The sequence below is a fragment of the Antechinus flavipes genome, chromosome 3, assembly GCF_016432865.1.
Source record: "Antechinus flavipes isolate AdamAnt ecotype Samford, QLD, Australia chromosome 3, AdamAnt_v2, whole genome shotgun sequence".
NCBI lineage: Eukaryota > Metazoa > Chordata > Mammalia > Dasyuromorphia > Dasyuridae > Antechinus > Antechinus flavipes.
In genome coordinates this window covers 457,218,582-457,238,886 of record NC_067400.1, presented here as the reverse complement: position 1 = coordinate 457,238,886, position 20,305 = coordinate 457,218,582, and the positions used below count along the sequence as shown (strand labels likewise).

At 33.8% G+C, this 20,305-nt stretch overlaps 1 protein-coding gene across 3 annotated transcripts in view; it reads left to right on the top strand.

Annotated features, from left to right (window-relative positions):
- Positions 1-20,305, top strand: part of POLR1D (RNA polymerase I and III subunit D) — a 52,966-nt gene that overhangs the window by 16,863 nt on the left and 15,798 nt on the right. For 2 of the 3 annotated variants that reach the window (XM_051986537.1, XM_051986535.1), the window contains exon 2: positions 17,685-17,759. The exons of the other annotated variant lie outside the window; for it this stretch is intronic. In XM_051986537.1, coding sequence (XP_051842497.1) covers positions 17,743-17,759 — 17 coding nt within the window. In that variant the 5' untranslated portion in view covers positions 17,685-17,742. The remainder of the gene's footprint in view (positions 1-17,684; positions 17,760-20,305) is intronic. 3 annotated transcript variants of the gene reach the window in all.

Below are 20,305 nucleotides of genomic sequence, written 5' to 3'. Positions count from 1 at the left end.
CATTATTTAGAATATTAACAAACAATATATGCACTTCATTTCTTATGATGTTCTACTTGAATTCCGCATTCTATAAAGCTTCTTTTCCACATTCTTTATTTGACCAAGAATGGAAAGATTATATGTTATATGAAATTAGACTTACTTCAAAACAGAGATTCAGTTTCCTCATCCATAGAATGGGTATAATATTACTTCACCTTACAATAGCAAAAACACTCACATTTACATCTTTATGGTGTTTCAAGTATATATAATTTCATGAAATGGGTATTTCCTTTTCTATTCATAGAATACAATCCTGTCTACAACTCAAGTTGACTTTTGTAAATTGTTCATGGGGAGAAAATCATCACATCATATAATTTAGAGCAGAAAGGGACCTTAGAGACTGTCTAATCCAGCTTTTTCATTTCATTTTTCAGATGAGAAAACTGAGGACCAGAAAAGGGATGTTATATAGGCAGATAACAGTAGAGTGGCATTTGTAGTCAAGCCTTTTGACTCACAAATCTAGAATTTATTTTACCATATTGTGCTGATATTGGTCAACCTTATGAGAGGAAAGAGAGGGAATAAGCATTTACAAAAGGAGTAGGACAGGTCACCATTACAGAGCACTGGACGGGGTGAAGGTAGGAGTTTTTGATACTCCAGCAAGTCTGCAGGAAGAACCCAGCATCCAGCTGTAGCCAATTCTGACTACCCCAAAGTCAATTGAGGGAGAGACCTAGACTTAAATTGTATTGCCCAGTATGAGAGATAGCTGAAGTAACTTGAGATCCAGCCCCCAAAAATACCACAATCAGATGTGGGGAGAGAGTCAGGAAGTGGGAAGGAAAACAGGGAAGAAAGACAATATCAAAGAGTTCAGAAAGAAGAAAACCCAAAAATAACGCATATAAACTGATAAATTCACAAGAAAAATTATCAATATAAGGAAATGTGTTCTCTAAACCTGTAGTCCAGGCATCTATGAATAAATGCTGCAAAATAAAGGAAAAAGATCCAAACCTTGATGAAACAGAGCATTCTGTAGAATTTGAAAAGAATGTAGAGCTACACACACACTATTCCTGAGCAATTTAAAAGAGAAATAAAAGTTGTAAGAGCAAAATTTATGTCCCAAACATCAAAAATAATGAACAGAATAGGAAAACTTGAATCTGCAATGGCAAACCTCAACAAAGAAATAAAAGGTAGAATAATAGATTAAGAATCCAAAAAAAACAGGATAGCAAGACAATCTAGAAAGAAAAAAGAAGAAGAAGAAAAAAAATTTAAGAGAAAATGTACTCTGGAAACTCCCAGAAGGGAGAAATAAGACCAAAAAATACCTTTATGAAGGTAGTAATAGAAGAGGCCTTCTAGGAACTTCTAAATGTAAAATGTGAAATTCCAATTCAAAAAATTCACAGATCCTCCTGAAAAAGACAAAACTAACCCAAGGCTATAAACTCCCAAAATACATTGTAGTTAAATGTAACAATTTAATACAGAAACAATAAATTCTGTAAGTCATGGGTAGTGACTTACATGGGAGTAAGCCTTCAAATTTAAAGTAAAGAACATTCAAAAAGCAAGAGTATTTGGAGCCCACTAGGGACGGGAACTTAATGGTAGAGGGCAAAAGATGGCTTTTTTTTTTTTTTTTTTTTTTTTTTAAAGCTGTAAGAAGAATCTGGTCAATATAAAGAGAACTGACATTTCCTCTTGAAGTTTGCTTTTTAACACCTACTAGCATTGTGACTTTGAGTAGCTCATTTGATCAGTAACTCAGTTTTCTCATTTGTAATAAAGAGGTAACCCTTCTTGCCAGTGTTTCCATCATAAGTCTTTGACAAGGAAATATGTGCTAATTATTGTCTTGTGGGATTATTTGGAGAATTAAAACTATGCAAACTGTAAGATGCTCTACAGATAACAAAATATTCCAGGAATAGGGAAATTCAGTTAAGTGACATTTATTGAGTATTAGCTCTGTGCTGGAGAGACAGCAGTGATGAGAGTCAGCTTTTTAGTCAGGAAGCCCAGAATTCGCCAGTAATATAGACTAGTTGTGTGACTAGGGGCAAGTCATCACTTAATCTTTTTGTGTCTTAGGCAGTTTTTAAAATTGCATTACAAAAGAGTTGTTTGTCTTTGTGTGTGTCTCTCTCTGGAATGCATAATATAATAACTTTGGACGTAGTTCTAAATTACTTTGCAAAATGGCTAGACCAATTCACAATGTTTTCTCATAGCCTTTCCAACATTTGTCCTTTTTGTTTTGCTAATAATCAAACTTCAGGGTTGCTTTAATTTAAATTTCTCCAGTGTGATTTGGAGCATTGCTAATTATTAGCTTGAATTTCCAGGGAAAACTGATTGTTTGTATCCTTTAACCATTATTCAATTGAGAAAGATAGCTGTTAGTTTTGTAAATTTTAATCATGTCCTTATTTATCTTATGTCTGATACTCTTAAAGAGAAATTTGCTGCAAGTGTTTTCTCATAAGTCATGTTTCCCTTCTAATCTTTGCTGCAATGAGTTTGTGTAAACAGTAATAATCATAATCATAATTTTGTGTAATTTTGACAATTTAATCTATTCTGATCCTTCCTAATCATTTGTCATAAACTCTTCTCCTATCCATAGAATGGAAAGTTGTTTCTTCCTTGTTCCTTTATGATATAATTTTATCATCTAAGTCCATTTGGAGTTTATTTTGGTATGTCAGGGGCTTGTCCTAAGTCTAATTTTTGCCACACTGCTTTTTAATTCTCTAAGGAATTTTTTTTTTAATAATAAGTCTTTTTACCCCTCAGTCTTTTTCAGTCTCTAATATTGATATTTTAGCTTTATCACAGTTTCATTATTATATATTAATATATTACATATATACAGATATGCATATGTATATACTATACATATATAATACACAGTTATATATTAAACTTTTTCATATAGTAATAAAATTGATTTTTTATTAAATACTTTCATTTTTTTTTTCAATAAATTTTTATTGATAGAACCCATGCCAGGGTAATTTTTTTTACAGCATTATCCCTTGCATTCACTTCTGTTCCGATTTTTCACCTCCCTGCCTCCACCCCCTCCCCTAGATGGCAAGCAGTCCTTTACATGTTGAATAGGTTACAGTATATCCTAGATACAATTGTGTGCAGAACTGAACAGTTTTCTTGTTGCACAGGGAGAATTGAATTCAGAAGGTAGAAATAACCCGGGAAGAAAAACAAAAATGCAAGCAGTTTATATTCATTTCCCAGTGTTCTTTCTTTGGGTGTAGCTGCTTCTGTCCATCTTTGATCTGAATTAACTCTCTATCGAAGAGATCCACTTCCATCAGAATATATCCTCAAATAGTATCGTTGTTGAAGTATATAATGATCTCCTGGTTCTGCTTGTTTCACTTAGCATCAGTTCATGTAAGTCTCGCCAGTCCTTTCTGTATTCATGCTGCTGGTCATTCCTTACAGAACAATAATATTCCATAACATTCATATACCACAGTTTACTCAGCCATTCTCCAATTGATGGGCATCCATTCATTTTCCAGCTTCTAGCCACTACAAACAGGTCTGCCACAAACATTTTGGCACTTACAGGTCCCTTTCCCTTTTTTAGTATCTCTTTGGGGTATAAGCCCAGTAGAAACACTGCTGGATCAAAGGGTATGCACAGTTTGATAACTTTTTGAGCATAGTTCCAGATTGCTCTCCAGAATGGCTGGATGTGTTCACAATTCCACCAACAATGCATCAGTGTCCCCGTTTTCCCGCATCCCCTCCAACATTCCCCATTATCTTTCCCTGTCATTCTAGCCAATCTGACAGGTGTGTAGTCGTATCTCAGAGTTGTCTTAATTTGCATTTGCATCCCCTTCAACATTCCCCATTATCTTTCCCTGTCATTCTAGCCAATCTGACAGGTGTGTAGTCGTATCTCAGAGTTGTTTTCCCTGTCATTCTAGCCAATCTGACAGGTGTGTAGTCGTATCTCAGAGTTGAGACAACTCTGAGATACGACTACACACCTGTCAGATTGGCTAGAATGACAGGGAAAGATAATGATGAATGTTGGAGGGGATGCGGGAAAACGGGGACACTGATGCATTGTTGGTGGAATTGTGAACACATCCAGCCATTCTGGAGAGCAATCTGGAACTATGCTCAAAAAGTTATCAAACTGTGCATACCCTTTGATCCAGCAGTGTTTCTACTGGGCTTATACCCCAAAGAGATACTAAAAAAGGGAAAGGGACCTGTATGTGCCAAAATGTTTGCGGCAGCCCTGTTTGTAGTGGCTAGAAGCTGGAAAATGAATGGATGCCCATCAATCGGAGAATGGCTGGGTAAATTGTGGTATATGAATGTTATGGAATATTATTGCTCTGTAAGGAATGACCAGCAGGATGAATACAGAGAGGCTTGGAGAGACCTACATGGACTGATACTAAGTGAGATGAGCAGAACCAGGAGATCATTATACACTTTGACAACGATATTGTATAAGGATGTATTCTGATGGAAGTGGATTTCTATGACAAAGAGACCTAACTGAGTTTCAATGGATAAATGATGGACAGAAACAGCTACACCCAAAGAAGGAACACTGGGAAATGAATGTGAACTATCTGCATTTTTGATTTTCTTCCCGAGTTATTTTTACCTTCTGAATCCAATTCTCCCTGTGCAGAGGGAGAACTGTTTGGTTCTGCAAATATGTATTGTATCTAGGATATACTGCAACATATTTAACATATATAGGACTGCTTGCCATGTTGGGGGGGGGGGTGGAGGGAAGGAGGGGAAAAAAATGAAACATAAGCGAGTGCAAGGGATAATGTTGTAAAAAAAATTATCCTGGCATGGATTCTGTCAATACAAAGTTATTATTAAATAAAATAAAATTTAAAATTAAAAAAATTTGCATTTCTCTGATTAATAATGATTTGGAGCATATTTTCATATATCTATAAATAGTTTCAATTTCTTTGTCTGAGAATTGTCTATTCATATCCTTTGACCATTTATCAATGGGAGAATGGTTTGATTTCTTATAAATTAAAGTCAATTCTCTATATGGAAATGAGGCCTTTATCAGAACCTTTGTTTGTAAAAATGTTTTCCCAGTTTATTGTTTCCCTTCTAATCTTGTCTGCATTTGTTTTGTTTGTAGAAAAACTTTTCAATTTGATATAATCAAAATTTTCTATTTTGTGGTCAATAGTGATTTCTAGTTCTTCTTTGGTCATAAATTCCTCCTTCTTCCACAGGTCTGTGAGGTAAACTATCCTATGCTCTTCCAATTTATTTATAATCTCATTCTTTATGCCTAGGTCATGAACCCATTTTGACCTTATCTTGGTGTACGGTGTTAAGTGTGGGTCAATGCCTAGTTTCTGCCATACTGATTTCCAATTTTCCCAGCAATTTTTGTCAAATAATGCATTCTTATCCCAGAAACTGGTGTCTTTGGGTTTGTCAAACACTATATTATTAAAGTTATTGGCTGTTTTGTCCTTATTAAACACTTTCAATAAGGAATTCACTGCTTCCCACAATAGCCTATTCCAAATCTTTTGGAAAACTAATAGTAGGTTTTTCCCCAGTAGGAGTAAATTTGCTTCTTTGTGATTTCCACCTGTTGCTCCTGGCTTTGTCTGCTGAGGCAAAACAGAACAAGTCTAATTCCTCTTTCACATGAAAGCCCTTCTGATCAGTATATGATCGTGTTTCCCCTTTAGTTCTCCTCTGGCTACATTTTCCCAATCCCTTCATTTTCTCCTTATATCACATGGCTTTAGATCATTAATCATACTGGTTGTCCTTCTCTGGAATCTCTTTAGCTTGTCAAAATTCTTAAACTGTGGTGCACCAAACTGAAGAAGTATTCTATATGTTGCACATTAAAATACATAGGCACTCTCATCCTGTTTCTAGAAACTATATATTCCTTGATGCAGTTCAAAGTCTAGTCAGTATTTGGTTGCCACATCCCAGGGTTGACTTATATTGATCTTGTAGTCTACTAATGTACTGAGATCTTTTTCAGATGAATATCTAATCATGCTTTCCTCATTCTAATGCTTGTAACTTTGATTTTTTTTTCCCCTTCCCCTTTTGAATTTCGTTTTAAGGGCAACTAGGTGGCACAATAGTAGATAGAGCACCAGCTCTAAAGTCACAAGGATCTGAGTTCAAATGTGATCTCGGGATGACACTTAACACTTCCTAACTGTGTGACCCTGGGCAAGTCACTTAACCCCAATTGCCTCAGCAAAAATAACAAAAATGAATTTCATTTTATTATATTTACTCCAATATTTTAGTCTATCAAGATCTTTATGGATCCTAGTTGTCATCCTAGGTATTTGCTTTCATCTAGCTTTGTCATCTGAATTTGATTTTGTTTTGCTCATAATATATATATTTAAAAGTCTCTACATTGCATTAGCTACCACTTAAAGCAAATTGGCTTTAATTTGGACTTTTTAAATATAAGTTGTAAATTTTTTTGTAAAATCCATTAATTTGGACCATTGTTTTATTTTCTTATCACCACCACACCATTTAGAAAGGGTTCTGCTGCACAGATTACAGAATTGTAATGTGGTTAATTGAACATTTGTATTTGTTTCTGGATTTTATTTTACTTTGGTTTATTTCCTTTGCTAATTATAATGTTTTAAATTTCTTAAGGAAAACTTTTCCTAACTATATTGTAAGAAGCAACTTGGATGAGACAGGAAGATAGCTGAGTTGCTTCCAATTAGTATTAAGCAAATGCCTAATGAGATATAAGAATATGGCCCTGGTGAGCAGAAAAAATACTGTATCTGGCGTCAGAGAAACATAGTTCAAATACTGCCCTCATTGCTCTGCCACTTATTACTGTGTTAGCTTGACCAAGTTTTAATCAATTTCATTGTGTATAAATTAAGAAGCTTGGACTAGATGTCCTCGAAGATCCCTTACAGCTCTAAATTAATTCTCATTACCTAAGGCCCCTTTTTCTGAAGGGGAGGTTGGGAGTAAAGAAGAGAAGTAACAGGAACAGATGTTTAACAATGTATATTAGACCTTGGGCACATTACAGTTTGGCTTGTCATCACAGTTTCTTGCCTAGACAAAATTTCCCCTGCAGCTTTAACTGTTCTTTGTCACCTGCTTATTTCTAAGCTACTTTAGTATTGCTCCATTTGGTTGAACTGCAGCCATTGTTTCACCAAAGGGTGGTTTGTATTTTAACAGTAAATGAGCTGATTCTAGTACTGCATTTCTGCTTGTACAGTATGTTTAGTAGAATACTATAGCATCCCTTTGATAAAATAAAGGGTTTTGTTTGTTTTTGTAAGGGGGGAGGAATAAGATAAGTGCAAGTAATAAATAGAATTTATTTTAAAATTATTTTTAGAGAAATTTTTATTATGCTATTTCATGTCTTACTATTTCCCTCCCCTTCGTTTATGTCATTAGCAAGTTCAGTAATTTAATGCTACTTTATGGTTCTCTAATTCTTATTCATTCATCCTGCCAATTGAACTGTTCTCAGTGTTGTGTTTTGTTTTGTTTTTTTAACTTTGTATATTATTTACATGTTAAGGCTTTATTTTGCAGTAATGGAATTTTCCATGCTTTGGACTCATCTTCTATAACAACCAGGATTTCCAAAGTGTACTAGTTCATGACCTTCAGTTAACTATGCTGCTTTTCTAGTGGTTATTCCTGGTCAGTGAATTCAGGAATTTGTAAGAATGTGTACAATTACTGCCAGCTAAGAAGGGAAAATCCCAGGAGTTCTTTAGGAATAAATTTAATACCTCACTTGTGCAATGGTGATGATTTGGGTGACTTCTTTAGCCATTTAATAAATTCAGTACATTAAATCACTGAAATACTTTTCACCTCATTTGTGCAGTAGTGATGGTTTGGGTGACTTCTTTAGTCATTTAATAAATTCAGTACATTAAATCACTGAAATACTTTTCTTCAAATTTGCAACCAATTTTGTAGGATTTGTTATTGTTTTTGATCTTCTTTTGACTTTGTGGCACTCTTCTCTGATTTCTAGGGTTTCCTTAAGTCAGGAGTTTTACGATATCAAAATATTAAAAACATTTTTTATCTGTTATTCAAGCAAAAATAACATCTTTAATAGTGACCATAATCTTTTAAAGACCATAATCATTTAAAAATCATGTTTCTCCTTTTTTACCTTTGTCCCACAAGCCTCTAAATTTCTGTAGCCTCCTCCTCCATTGGTTAGTTCTTTTCTAGAAGGAGAGAAAATATTTGTGTAAGCCATGCTTGCTTCTAACTCAAGTTTAATTTCTGGCTCTTCAGGTAGAAACCTTATAGCAGCTTCCTTTCAAATCCCATTTGTGTCATATTACTAAGCACATCAAGATCAGAGACTTTCTTTTTTGCTTAAAGTACTATTCCCAATACCCAGCAGAGTAGTGCCTGATTCCTATAAATTCATAATAAATGCTTTATCTTATCTTTCTTTTTTTTAAAAAACTAATAAAATAGGACATAGCCTCCCCCAGAAGAGCAAAAAACTTTACTTTGTGAAGTCCACATTACAGAATCCCTATGTAGATCCCCTACTTTGATGCATCAGGAGGGTCTTTGAAGGCTATAGTAGAAAGTGCTCTTGAAGATAATGATAATGGAAAGGCTTTAAGGACTAGTTAATGATTAACTGCCTTCCTTGCCTTCTAGGATTAACTTAGCTAACTTCACAGAAGCTCATCTGTAAAAGTTTGTCTATAATGTGATTAATTTCTTTCCTCATATCAACCCATGAAGACCATCACTGATATTTTTAAAACATTGAAGGTTCTTTTTTCTTCAAAAAAAGAACTTGAAACCTCATTGGGAAGAAATAACAGAAAAAGAAAGGACTGCAATATTTATTAAGTACCTGCTGTGTTCCACTTTTCAAATATTAATTTTGGGATAATCAATTTTTAAATGTAATAAGATGACCTTCATTTGAGTCTCCATCTAAAAATTTTTAAGATATTTTGTTATTTTAAGAGAAATCTCTCTCACCTATTGTAACATTCAGGAAAGAATGTTAATATATTCCTCTTTGGATTCTTAGGCTATAGAAGAAAGGACTAGCTTGTAAATCAGGATGTAATGATAGCAGGTGATCTGATAATGTACATAATAGATGTAGAGGCAAAATGCTGTGAAAATCACCTCCAGGTACCATTCTAATGATTCCATATGTAATGGCTCAAACTCCCATCTTCAGTTTCCTACCTCCTTTTGCTTGAAGTGAGTATCACAACGTACCTTGTCAGAGTTGATACAATAAAATTAAGCTTGAAATAATAATCACAGCCCTAGTTTTAACCTCCTAGCTTTCTTTTTTTCCCACTAGGACAATTTTTACTTTCTCCTTATGCTATCTTTAAAATTCCATTAAACCTGAATTGTTTATACAACTGAATACCATTAAAAGAAACCAGGATTTATTTGTGAAGCATGCACATGTATTGAAATGACTAACCTGAGCTCCTTTCCCTTTAAGTGAATAAACTGCAATAAAATCTGTCTCTGGCCTGTGCTAGTTTATTGGCAGTTGCTAGTCAACAAATTTGCCCAACATATGCCACCCTTATATCTCCTGAGTGAGATTCTGTCTACTCTCAGTTCCATCTATTATATATCTTGTTTCTGCTGTGGAGAACTTAGTGCTTCTCTTCTTCATTTTGCCTTCTATTTTATTGAACTTTTCACATTTTTTCACAATTTATATAAAGGACACAGCCTGTTATAGAAACAAATAGGTTCAGAAAAACGGAATTCAGATGCCACTGCCAAGACTGAATTTGGGCAAGTCACTTAACTTCACACTTGTAATAATAAGGGGATTGGGACTAATTGATATCATTAATTTCTTCTAGTTCTAACATTATGCCTTCCCTACCCCCAATTCCCTAGCACAGAAAGAAGAAATTATTCTATGACATTAATACCATTTTCTTAAATTTGCTTCTAGGTATGTATATATATTTAATGTTACAACAGTTTTACATAACATACATTTGTTTAGACATTTGGAAAAATATTTGGGTTCTCCATTATCTTCATTTATCTTTTTCCCTCCCTGTAATCATGGATCTAATTTATAATCATCTAGTGAATCTTATGCTAAGATCTACAAGAGAAGGACAGCTTGTTTTCCAACAGATTTCTGCAATCTTGATATAACTGGAGGAAATACCTTCAGTAGGCTAACCAGATTTTGTCCTTAATAGGGTATCCTCAGGGCTGGGATCCAAGAGCTCCAAAGCATTGTGTAGGACAATATACAGAAGACCACAGATCATTTGAATGAAATAAAGCTCTCTCTAGGATTAAGAGAGAGATTTATAAACCAAGCTTTTGGAGGGGTAGTTTTCCAATATGTTGTATACTTACAAACGACAGTATTCCAAATTCTTATAGCTAATGGAAAAATAAAAAACTACAGATAATAAATACGGTTTTTTGCTTATTTTTTGTAAGAAGCTGATTATTTTGTTTCCTTCAATTTCTTCTGACTTTTTTTTTTTTAAACATAAAACACATTTGGTAAACATTATGTTCTGGCATGTATTTCTGCATTTTTACCTTTTGCCATATTTTTGTGCTTACAGCAACTGCCATATTAGCTTTTCTTTACTGTGTATTATTGGTTCCTTTCCATTCACATCTTTCTGGACTTTGTCCTTTATTCTTTTGCAGTTTTTCTTTCATCACTTTTTTCTTCAAAACATTTATATTCTTAAAGAGACAGTACTGTATTTATTGAGCCAAAAGAGCCCTGTCAGTTATCATTAAAGGGTTTGCTCTTAGAATTTATGTTTCAACTAGTGTTTCAATAGGATACATAATTTTTTAAAGTTAGACATTACTAATTGACTAGTAAAACTCTCCAACTGAAATGCCTAGTAATAATCCTAATATTTTCTACTTCAAATGTACCTTTTGATTTAAATAATTATTTTGCACATTAACTCTTTCTGAGTTGTTTGATGAGACTATCTTAACAGCTATTGTGCATTCAATTTTTGTAACTAAAAAATGAATCACTAGTATTTCGCAATATAGGTTGTCTGCCAACAGTGAACCAAAATCAAACATAGATTTTGACTACTAATAATAATGCATACTTTTGCCATGAAATATTTTTATTACAAATAATAAAATATAAAGTTAGTAATTACCAACAGCAAGTTACTCCAGTAGCCCAAAAGATAAGGGATTTGGAAAATGCTATTGTCTAAATATGGTAGTTTTACTCCTTTTTTTAGCATTAGAAACTCCACAAAGAATAATGAAACAAGCATGCAAGATGATGATTAAAATAACCATCCACATATGCTAATTTCATTTGAAATGTCAACTAACCCTAGAAGATAATAGCATTTTAATCCTGATGGCAAGCATATTTTATTTCTTCTTTAGTTTAACACTCTAGTACCATTATTGATTTCTGTTGTTATCATGTCACAATATTTAAACATTTTACAGATATCTAGCAAAATCTGACACTTTTTTAAAATTATGTATAGCTTTCTATGAAAAATTGACATAAGGTTTATGATGCTCAATACTTCTAGCCAAAGTGTACTCTTTTGTTTTGTTAAGTGTCCACCTGCTTCTTCCATTTCATCCCCTCTCCTTTTATACTTAAAATATAACTCTAGCCACAAATGTGAATTGTTTTTAATTTCTGTATCTCACCATAATTTATTACTTCTTTTTTTTCCTCTTACTACATCCTCTTCATGAATAAGACCCTAGGTTTCATATTCCTGTCTCAACTGCCATCCTTTTTGTCTTGATAGTAGTTCATTGAGTCACAATACTCCTAAATTCCTTAGCATATATTTATCCAGTATCTTTCTTCTGTTGCTATTCCCGATCCCCAATATTATTTTGATTATTGTTTTATACTGTATTGCATTTTTATGATTCCTTTTGAATTCTTTCTCTCCCCATCCTCCTTACTCTACTGCCCTCCTTCCCTTAACTTTATCCTCTTTTGGAAAACATTTTCTGATTGAATTAAAAAGAAATAATTTATACAAAAAAACCCTTTTTATTTTTCCTTCTATGAAATTGATTACTCTAGCTAACTTCATGTGGTTAGAAATGGAAGGTATGCTCCATTCCAGCACGCATCTCTCTACTCAGAATGTTAAACAATACTAGACCCAGAACTTTACTTTGGATTATTCAGAGCCACCATGCTAGCCAAATAGAAAGCACTTGAGATTGGGAGTCAGAGAACATATATATTAGTCCCAGCCATGCTAACAGTGTGACCTTTAAAAGCTGTTTTGGCTCTCTGGCCCTCTTGTTTTCTTATCTCTAAAATGAGGGAGGTTGACTACATGGACTCTAAGCCCTAAATTATGATTCCATTATTAAAGAGGCTCACTCTCCAGGCCAATAGTGTTATTACCCTATCTCCATAACTTGACTCATCTAGATTGCAGAATAGTTGCTGATCTGTGTTGGTAGAAGTTAATCCCTTGTTGGGAGTTTTCCTACACTAAGAGATCACTCTCCTCTCCCATAATCACTAACACTAATAGAGTGTTTACTATGTGCCAGGCCATTGTTCAAAGCACTTTATAACTCATCTCATTTGAATCCTTACAACAACCCTGGGAGATCAGTGCTATTATTCCCATTTTATAGATGAGGAAGCAGAGGCAAACTGTGATTAAATGACTTCCATCACACAACTCACAAGTGTCTGAGGTCAGATATGAACTTGGCTCTTTCTGACTTCTCATGTAGCATTCTGTGCCATATGGTTGGCTTTCCAACTCACATATCTACATAGAAATGTTCGTAGCATTCTTTGTGCTATCAGAGATTTGATGGGCAGAGAAGCGAATGAGAGGAAGAAACAGTTGATTAGAGAATATTTAGTCAAAACTATAGCATAAGTGATATTGTGCAATGAAAAATGATTACTAACAATTCAGTGGAATATGGGAAGATTTGTATGAACTGTTGGAGAATTAAATAAGCAATAAAATAATAAACACATTCACTATGGAAATCTAATGTAAAAATCAGTAGAAGAAAGTTGAACTCTTGAGTAATGAAGATATAACCTTTCCCCTCATAACAGAAGCAAGGGTTTGTATAGTAGGGCAGAATATTGTAACCATGGTCAGATATGGTCACTAAGATAGATATTTTTAAATTATTTTTGTCACAAAAGTAAGATTTGATCTAGAACAAGGAGTCTGGTTGTATAAAAACAAAAGATAGTAATAAATGTTTTTTGGGGGGAGCGAGGTTAAGGAAATTAAGTTAGTCTGTCTTGAACAGTTGGTACTATCTCGCTGATTTTTGATGATATCTATAATCATTTTGTTTTCTTCCCTTTCAAAAGTAATTTCCTTAATTATGCATTCCAGGAGAATCAATCTTGCCAGCTTGCAGATTTTGCTCTTTTCTTTTGTTTGAAAATTAGTACATTTGTCCTTTTCTAATCCAGTAAATTCACATAACCTTTTAGAAACTCACTAGCTAGTTCTATAATCATATTAGCCAGTTCTTTTAAAACCTTCATATTTATTTCATCTGAGCTTCATGATTTAGCTTACCATGTCTTCACTTACCTTTCATTTTCCTGGTAATTGCCTTATTCTGTTAATCCCAGTCCAAAATCATTTTTGCTTAGGAAAGAGAAGCAAAATATGCCAGGAAATTTAACTTTTTCAATGTGATCAGTTTATAATGCTATCTATTCCAAGATATAAGTACTGTCAATATTTATCCTTTTCTTTATTTTTTGAAAAATTTAATTTTCATTGATACATGTTAGTAATTTCTCAGTTGCTCTGATTTTGGCATAAAAATAACTATAGCAAAGGTTTATAGGGTTGAAGTCATGCCTTCATGCCAGTTTTTTAATAAGTTTTCCAAAATTTTCGTCTTTCCCTTCTTTTAGTATATAGGTAGTCTATGGTGTACTTCTACAGTGATATTGCTTCTATTTCTCTTAGATCCTAGGATCTAGATAAAGATCATAAATCTTTCTAGATCCCCCCTTAAAGCTTTAGGAAAATTTTATCAATAAGAGATTTGGAGATGGTGCATTTTATATTTTTAAAACAGCCTGAATAAATAATAGCAGTGGAAAGAATTGAGGAATAGCTAATAGTCAATTTACCTTAAATGGAGGTTATAATGCAAAGCAGAAAAATGAAGTAATATTGAAAAGGTAAGTTGGAACCAGAATATAGATATCTTTTAATATTAGGCAAAGGAAAACTTCCTCTGTAACTATCCCCAGCTCCACAGACTATCATGTGGCTTCAATCAGTACATTTCCCAGGGTGGCTCAAGTCACCTTACATATTCAATCATTTGCCAAATCTTGTACTTTCTGCCCTACAATATCTCTTTGCTTTATTCCCTTCTCTCCACTCATGTGACTATATTCCTCCATGGCCTCCATGGTCCTTTACACATTATAGCTTCTTCATTTGTCTTCCAGTCTCAAGTCTGTTCCTTCTCTGATCTCTCCTCCCTGTCACTGCCGGAAGGATTTTCCCAAAATACAAGTCTTTTCACTTCTCTTATTGATAAGTTCCAGTGATTCTCTATTGACCGTGGAATCAAATATTATTATTTATCTCATACTTTTTAAATTAAATGAGGAAATACATTGAGAATGCATTTTCTTTTCTTTTCAGATGCATGATCAGAAAACCTTGGAGACTTTTGCTTTAAACAGCCAACTTTAAAATGAACTTTCAGAATACATCCATTTTATAAGTTGAGAACTGTACATATTTTTGCATGTGTTTCTTTAATTGTCCTTTCCATCCCAGAGAAAGGGTACAGCGATTCATATATGCATATGTATATATGAAAGAAATATCCAAACTAATCCATCTGTGGGGACAGAGAACATTTGTTCTTCCTTGGCCTTTTTTTTTTTTTTTTTTTTTTTTAGTAGACACACAAAAAAAAAGGAAAAGAGAATTATTTGTTTCTAAAAATTAAGATTGAAAAATATCTGTTTTAGAGTCCAGCAAAATAATTTTTAGTGAACTGCTGCTATAGGAGATATTCCATTAGATATAACAAATGATCATTTCTTGGTTAATAAAAGAAGCAAGAATATAGTTTGATAATCAGATTCATTTATCTTCCATTGATATTACATAACTCAACTGTGAAATATCTGATTGAATGAATGATTATTAGGAAAATAATAGAGTTCGTGTTAATTGGTAAGGGGGGAGGGGTATGTTTCAGATTCAGTGTGGTACAAAAAACCTTCATGTTATACTCTGTAGGGCACTATAAGATAATAACTAGGGCATAAAAAGCAAAGCACAGGACAGGGATATTATAGAGTAAAATATGGAGACTATTATATAATACATTTATAATACTATAATATAATTGGAGACTATACTATGTTGTATAGTTTGGAGACTATATTATATGTGGAAGGAAAATCCCCAAATTAATATATATATATATACATATATTATAAACATACATTTATATATAAAAATATATATACAAAATATAATACATTTTAAATACTATAGTACATTTATAGTATAATACATTTGTAAAGTAACCATGTTGTGCTAGATGCTGGGGGATATAGAACAGAAAAGAAACAGAAAATAGCAGGTATGCATTTATATACCAAATATGTGGTATATGCAATATATCTACACATATATAAAAATCCAGAGGAGATAATGGTAGCCAGGGAGATAATGAAAATATTCATGTAGAAATTGGTTATAAGCTCCATCTGGAAAGAATTTAGTCTTATATAAACTTTTCATGGCCTATATTACAGTGTTCTTCATATAGTAAAAATTTCTTTTTGTTGTTTAATCATGTTTGACTCTTCCTGACCCTATTTTTGGATTTTCCTGACAAAGATATTGGAGTAGTTTGCCATTTCCTTCTCCCCCTCTTTTTATAGGTAAAGAAACTGAGGCAAACAAAGTTAAGTGACTTGTCCAGGGTCACCCAGCTATTAAGTGTCTGAGGTCAAAGTTGAACTATAGTATCCCCTCTAAACTTTACAATATCTCCTGTGCTACCTCACTTTTTTCATCAGAACATTTATTTTGTACTCATTATGTGTTAGGCTCTTTGCTAATTAATGCTACAAATGCAAGATAACAAGATAGTTTTTACCTTAAAAAAAATACGTTATAATAGAAGACAAAACATACAGGAGTGTTTTAAAGAGAAGAGCTGTCCTCGAGACTGAGACATCTTGAGGTAGCCAGTGCAACTAACTGGTGGGTTGGTGAAGTATTTACTGAATGAATGAATGCCTCACAAAGTCACAGAAATAATTCTGTAGCACTTTAAGTTTGCCCTTTATGGATATAGTTTCACCACCCTAGATTCTAAAATTCTGTGCTGACAAAACCCCTGAGAGCTAGAAAGTTTGCCAGTACAACTTCAGCAATGACTTTGTCTGAGTCTTATTTGAAACCAGCCAGATTATAAGGTCCCTTAACCAGAAATTGGTTTCTACAAAGGCGTAGAAAAGATGATAAGTTGGGGACACATGATGAAATCCCAGATCCTGAAATTAGGAAAGAGAATATTATGACATTGGCTAGTTTTATGACCATGGGTAACACATGTAAATTCTGAATTTCAATTTTCTTGTCTTTAAAAAAGAAAAAAAATAATTTATTTTGAATAAATATTTTGATGATTTTGATTAAAACAGTAGGTAAGATTGGCAATTGTTACTGAGATTCTGCTATCCTTGACATATTTTTAGAAATTTACAAGAAAAGGACTTGTATATAAGGTATCCAGGGGCCCCATCTCCATACATACATAGAAATCTGAAAAGTGTTGATTAAACCCCAAAGCATGTTAAAGAAAAATGATTTGCCTTAGAGAAAAGAGTAGCCTAAAGAATGAGTATCAACTGTGGTCTTGCTAACATTCTCCTTATGTTCCTAAAAATCATCGACTTGTCATCTTTATTTTTCTTGAAATCTGACATTGTCTCTTATGTGAATAGTATGAAAAATAATTTATACCCATTCACCCCTTGAATATGTTTTAACATTAGAAAATTTTATAAAAATGAGAAGTTATAGGGCAGGATTAGGTAGACTCAGGTTCAGTAAGATAAGTTCTTTATCCCATCTCTGACTTTTTGAACTTCAGTTTCCATTAATAATCTCCATAATATCTGACTCATTGGGTTGTGAGGCTCAAATGAGATAATTTATGGAAAGTACTTTGCAAATACTAAAGAGCTACACAAATGTCAGCTCTTATTCTGGTTGTACTCAAGTACTATAAACAGTATAAAAGTGGTGTGCTTAGCCTGGGGTCTGCAAACTCTCCAGGAGTCAGCCCATAGAGATTTCAGGGGAATAGTGAACTGGGATGAGGGGAAAAAAATTTCATCTTTATTTTCCACTAATCTTTGATTTCCTTTGTTATCCTATGTGCTTTATATATTTAATTATAAACATTTTTCTGAGAAGGTCTTTGTAGCTATCACCAAAGAGTCAAGGGGGTCTCTGGCCTTCCCAAAAGTGAAAAAGTCCCTGATAAAAAGATGGTATTTTTCTTCTGTAATTATTGTTATATGTTTGTTTTTTCAAAAGCTTCTTTATTTTTCCCCTCAGGAAGGCAATAGAAGAACTTCTTAAGGAAGCTAAACGGGGAAAAACCAGAGCAGAGACAATGGGGCCTATGGGGTGGTAAGTTTCCATATGATAATCTTAGTATTTTAACGTTAAGAGAGGATGTAATTTTTTAGAGTTTAATAGTTCTTCCTATTGGATCATTTCCAAGAGGCAAGGTACTTAAAGGTACTTTAATGAAAGGTATATTTAATCTGTCATGATCTTCTGCTTTGATAATAGTCCTAAGTAAATGAAAGTATCTTTGCATAAGCATAGTAATTAATTTATGACTTCACAATCTGAATTTAGAATAACCCAAACATTCTAGACTGATTTATATTTTTGTATAGTCTCTAGGTAAAAAAGTAAATAAAGACCCTTAGCTTGCTCATTTTTTTTCAATAGTCTTTCATCTCTTTCCTTATAGTCACTGTTCTATATCATCTTAAAACCTGTCCTTCATACTTAGTAATAATTTACCATTCTATATGACTGAGAATAAGACCATCCAGCATGAATTGTCCACAGCTATCTTCACTTCTCAAAGCTTCTCTGACTTTATCCAGTTTCTTCATGGCCACACATGAAAAAGTATCTTTATTCCTCATTAACATTGATTCCTGCACTGATACCTTTAATTCCATGTTCTCCTACCTTTTGATCCTACCTACAGTCATTTCCTCATGTGTATTTTTCTTTTCTTTCTCCTCCCTCTCCTTCCCCCTCTCCCTCCCCCGGCAGCTGAGGTTAAGTGACTTGCCCAGAGTCACACAGCTAAGAAGTGTTAAATGTCTGAGGCCTGATTTGAATTCAGGTCTTCCTGACTTCAGGGCCGGTGCTCTATCCGCTGCACCACCTAGCTGCCCCCCTCATTTGCATTTTTTCAGCTTCTCACTTTTGCCCAACTTCTTCCCATTTGAAATAATCTCTCAAATCCTAAAAAAAAGCTTCCTGTGACCCTTCTGCCTCATATGGCTACTGTCCCATTTTCTCCTCCAGTGAAACTGCTCAATGTCTTTTAAACATTCTCTATACCAAAGCTTCTTAAACAATGGGTTGTGACCCCATATGAGGTTGCATATCTGAAGGTGGAAGCTATTTAAATTGTAATTTATTATCAGTAAATATTTGATTTGTATACCTATTTTATATGCCTATCAGGTTCACATTAAAATTTCTTGCTGAAAAGGGGGTAACAAGTAGAAGTTTAAGAAGCTTTGTTCTGTATCCAGTATTTCTCCATCTCTGACACAGATGGAAAGGGGTCTTACATATGTGGATTAACCAAATGTTTTTCCTTGGTGGGAATATTAAATACACAATCAGCTAATCAGTTTTCTAATGGATAGTACACTTAGGTACATACATAAATTTGTTGAAGAATTGATTATCATTGATTCTCAGGTTTTAAAGAAGAGGTAAGAAAACTAAAAATTTAAAAATATTCTCAATGTGACCACCACCAAAAACTTATTCTGATTGACCCTCATGTTCTAGTTGGTAACAGCCTTTCTTCTTAGCCCTCATACACACTTTTACATTTTGTAACTCTCCATGCATTATCATTTAATAATGGTATATGTTATCTTACAGCTCCATAAGGTCAGAAATCCTTTCCTAAACTTTTTATCTTCTTCTATTCCTAACACTGTGCTTTATATGCACTAGGCATATAGTCAGTGTTTGATGAATGGTATAGCTGTCTACACCTTATTGTTACTTCCATACTTACTTTGCCTCCTTCACTCACCCTCATCTTATTCTTCCCTGTTTCTCACCGTCTTCCTCTGCCTGCCAGTACCTGCCTTTATGCTGTGAAACTTTAATATTCATTGAGATGCTTCCAATTTCTCTGCCTCCTTAAATCCCACGATCTACTTTTCTCCACTTCAGCCATACAGAGGGGTAGTTAACTATTAGATCTCACTATTGCCCATAAGTCTTACACTTCTCTAATTAGAAGCTTTGTGTCTTTCTGTCCCTCCCAAGGCTTCACCTCTTTCACGCCTATTATTTGTCCTCTTTGAGATCTCTGTTCCCATCACACTTTAGTCTGTTTTCTCATTTCTTGCTCCAAATTTTCTCCTCCATCTGCAGCTTCAACCTAATGATAGTCTGTTTAACCACAGTTAGACACACACTCTACTTTGATCCCAATATAGTGATGTCATTTTGGTCATCTTTGAGTAGGGACACCAATACAAACCCTTGATTTTTCACCACAGAAGCTATTTCAACCTCTTTCTTTCCTTCTTCTGGTACCACATAATTCTTCTTAAAAGTATCTAGGTAGCCCAAAAGTCGGGGACATTTTAGCTCAGATCCTACCCTAGACATTTTCTAGCTTTTTAAACCTATCTGTAAAATGGGGCTATCTCCTAGGTAAAATGAGATATTTGTAAAATGTTTTGCAAATCTTGAAAATCTGTATAAATATTAATTATTATTATTGTCATTTTTATCACTTCATATCTCTTAGCTGAGTATCGTGGCTCTTTGTTGGGGGGAAAAAAAAGGGCATTTGATAATAGCTTCCTCTTTTCCTATCCTTTTTCTTCCAAAGAAAGACATAGTCCTTGACTTTACTATAATCAGTCCCTTTACTTTGTGAACTTAATTTT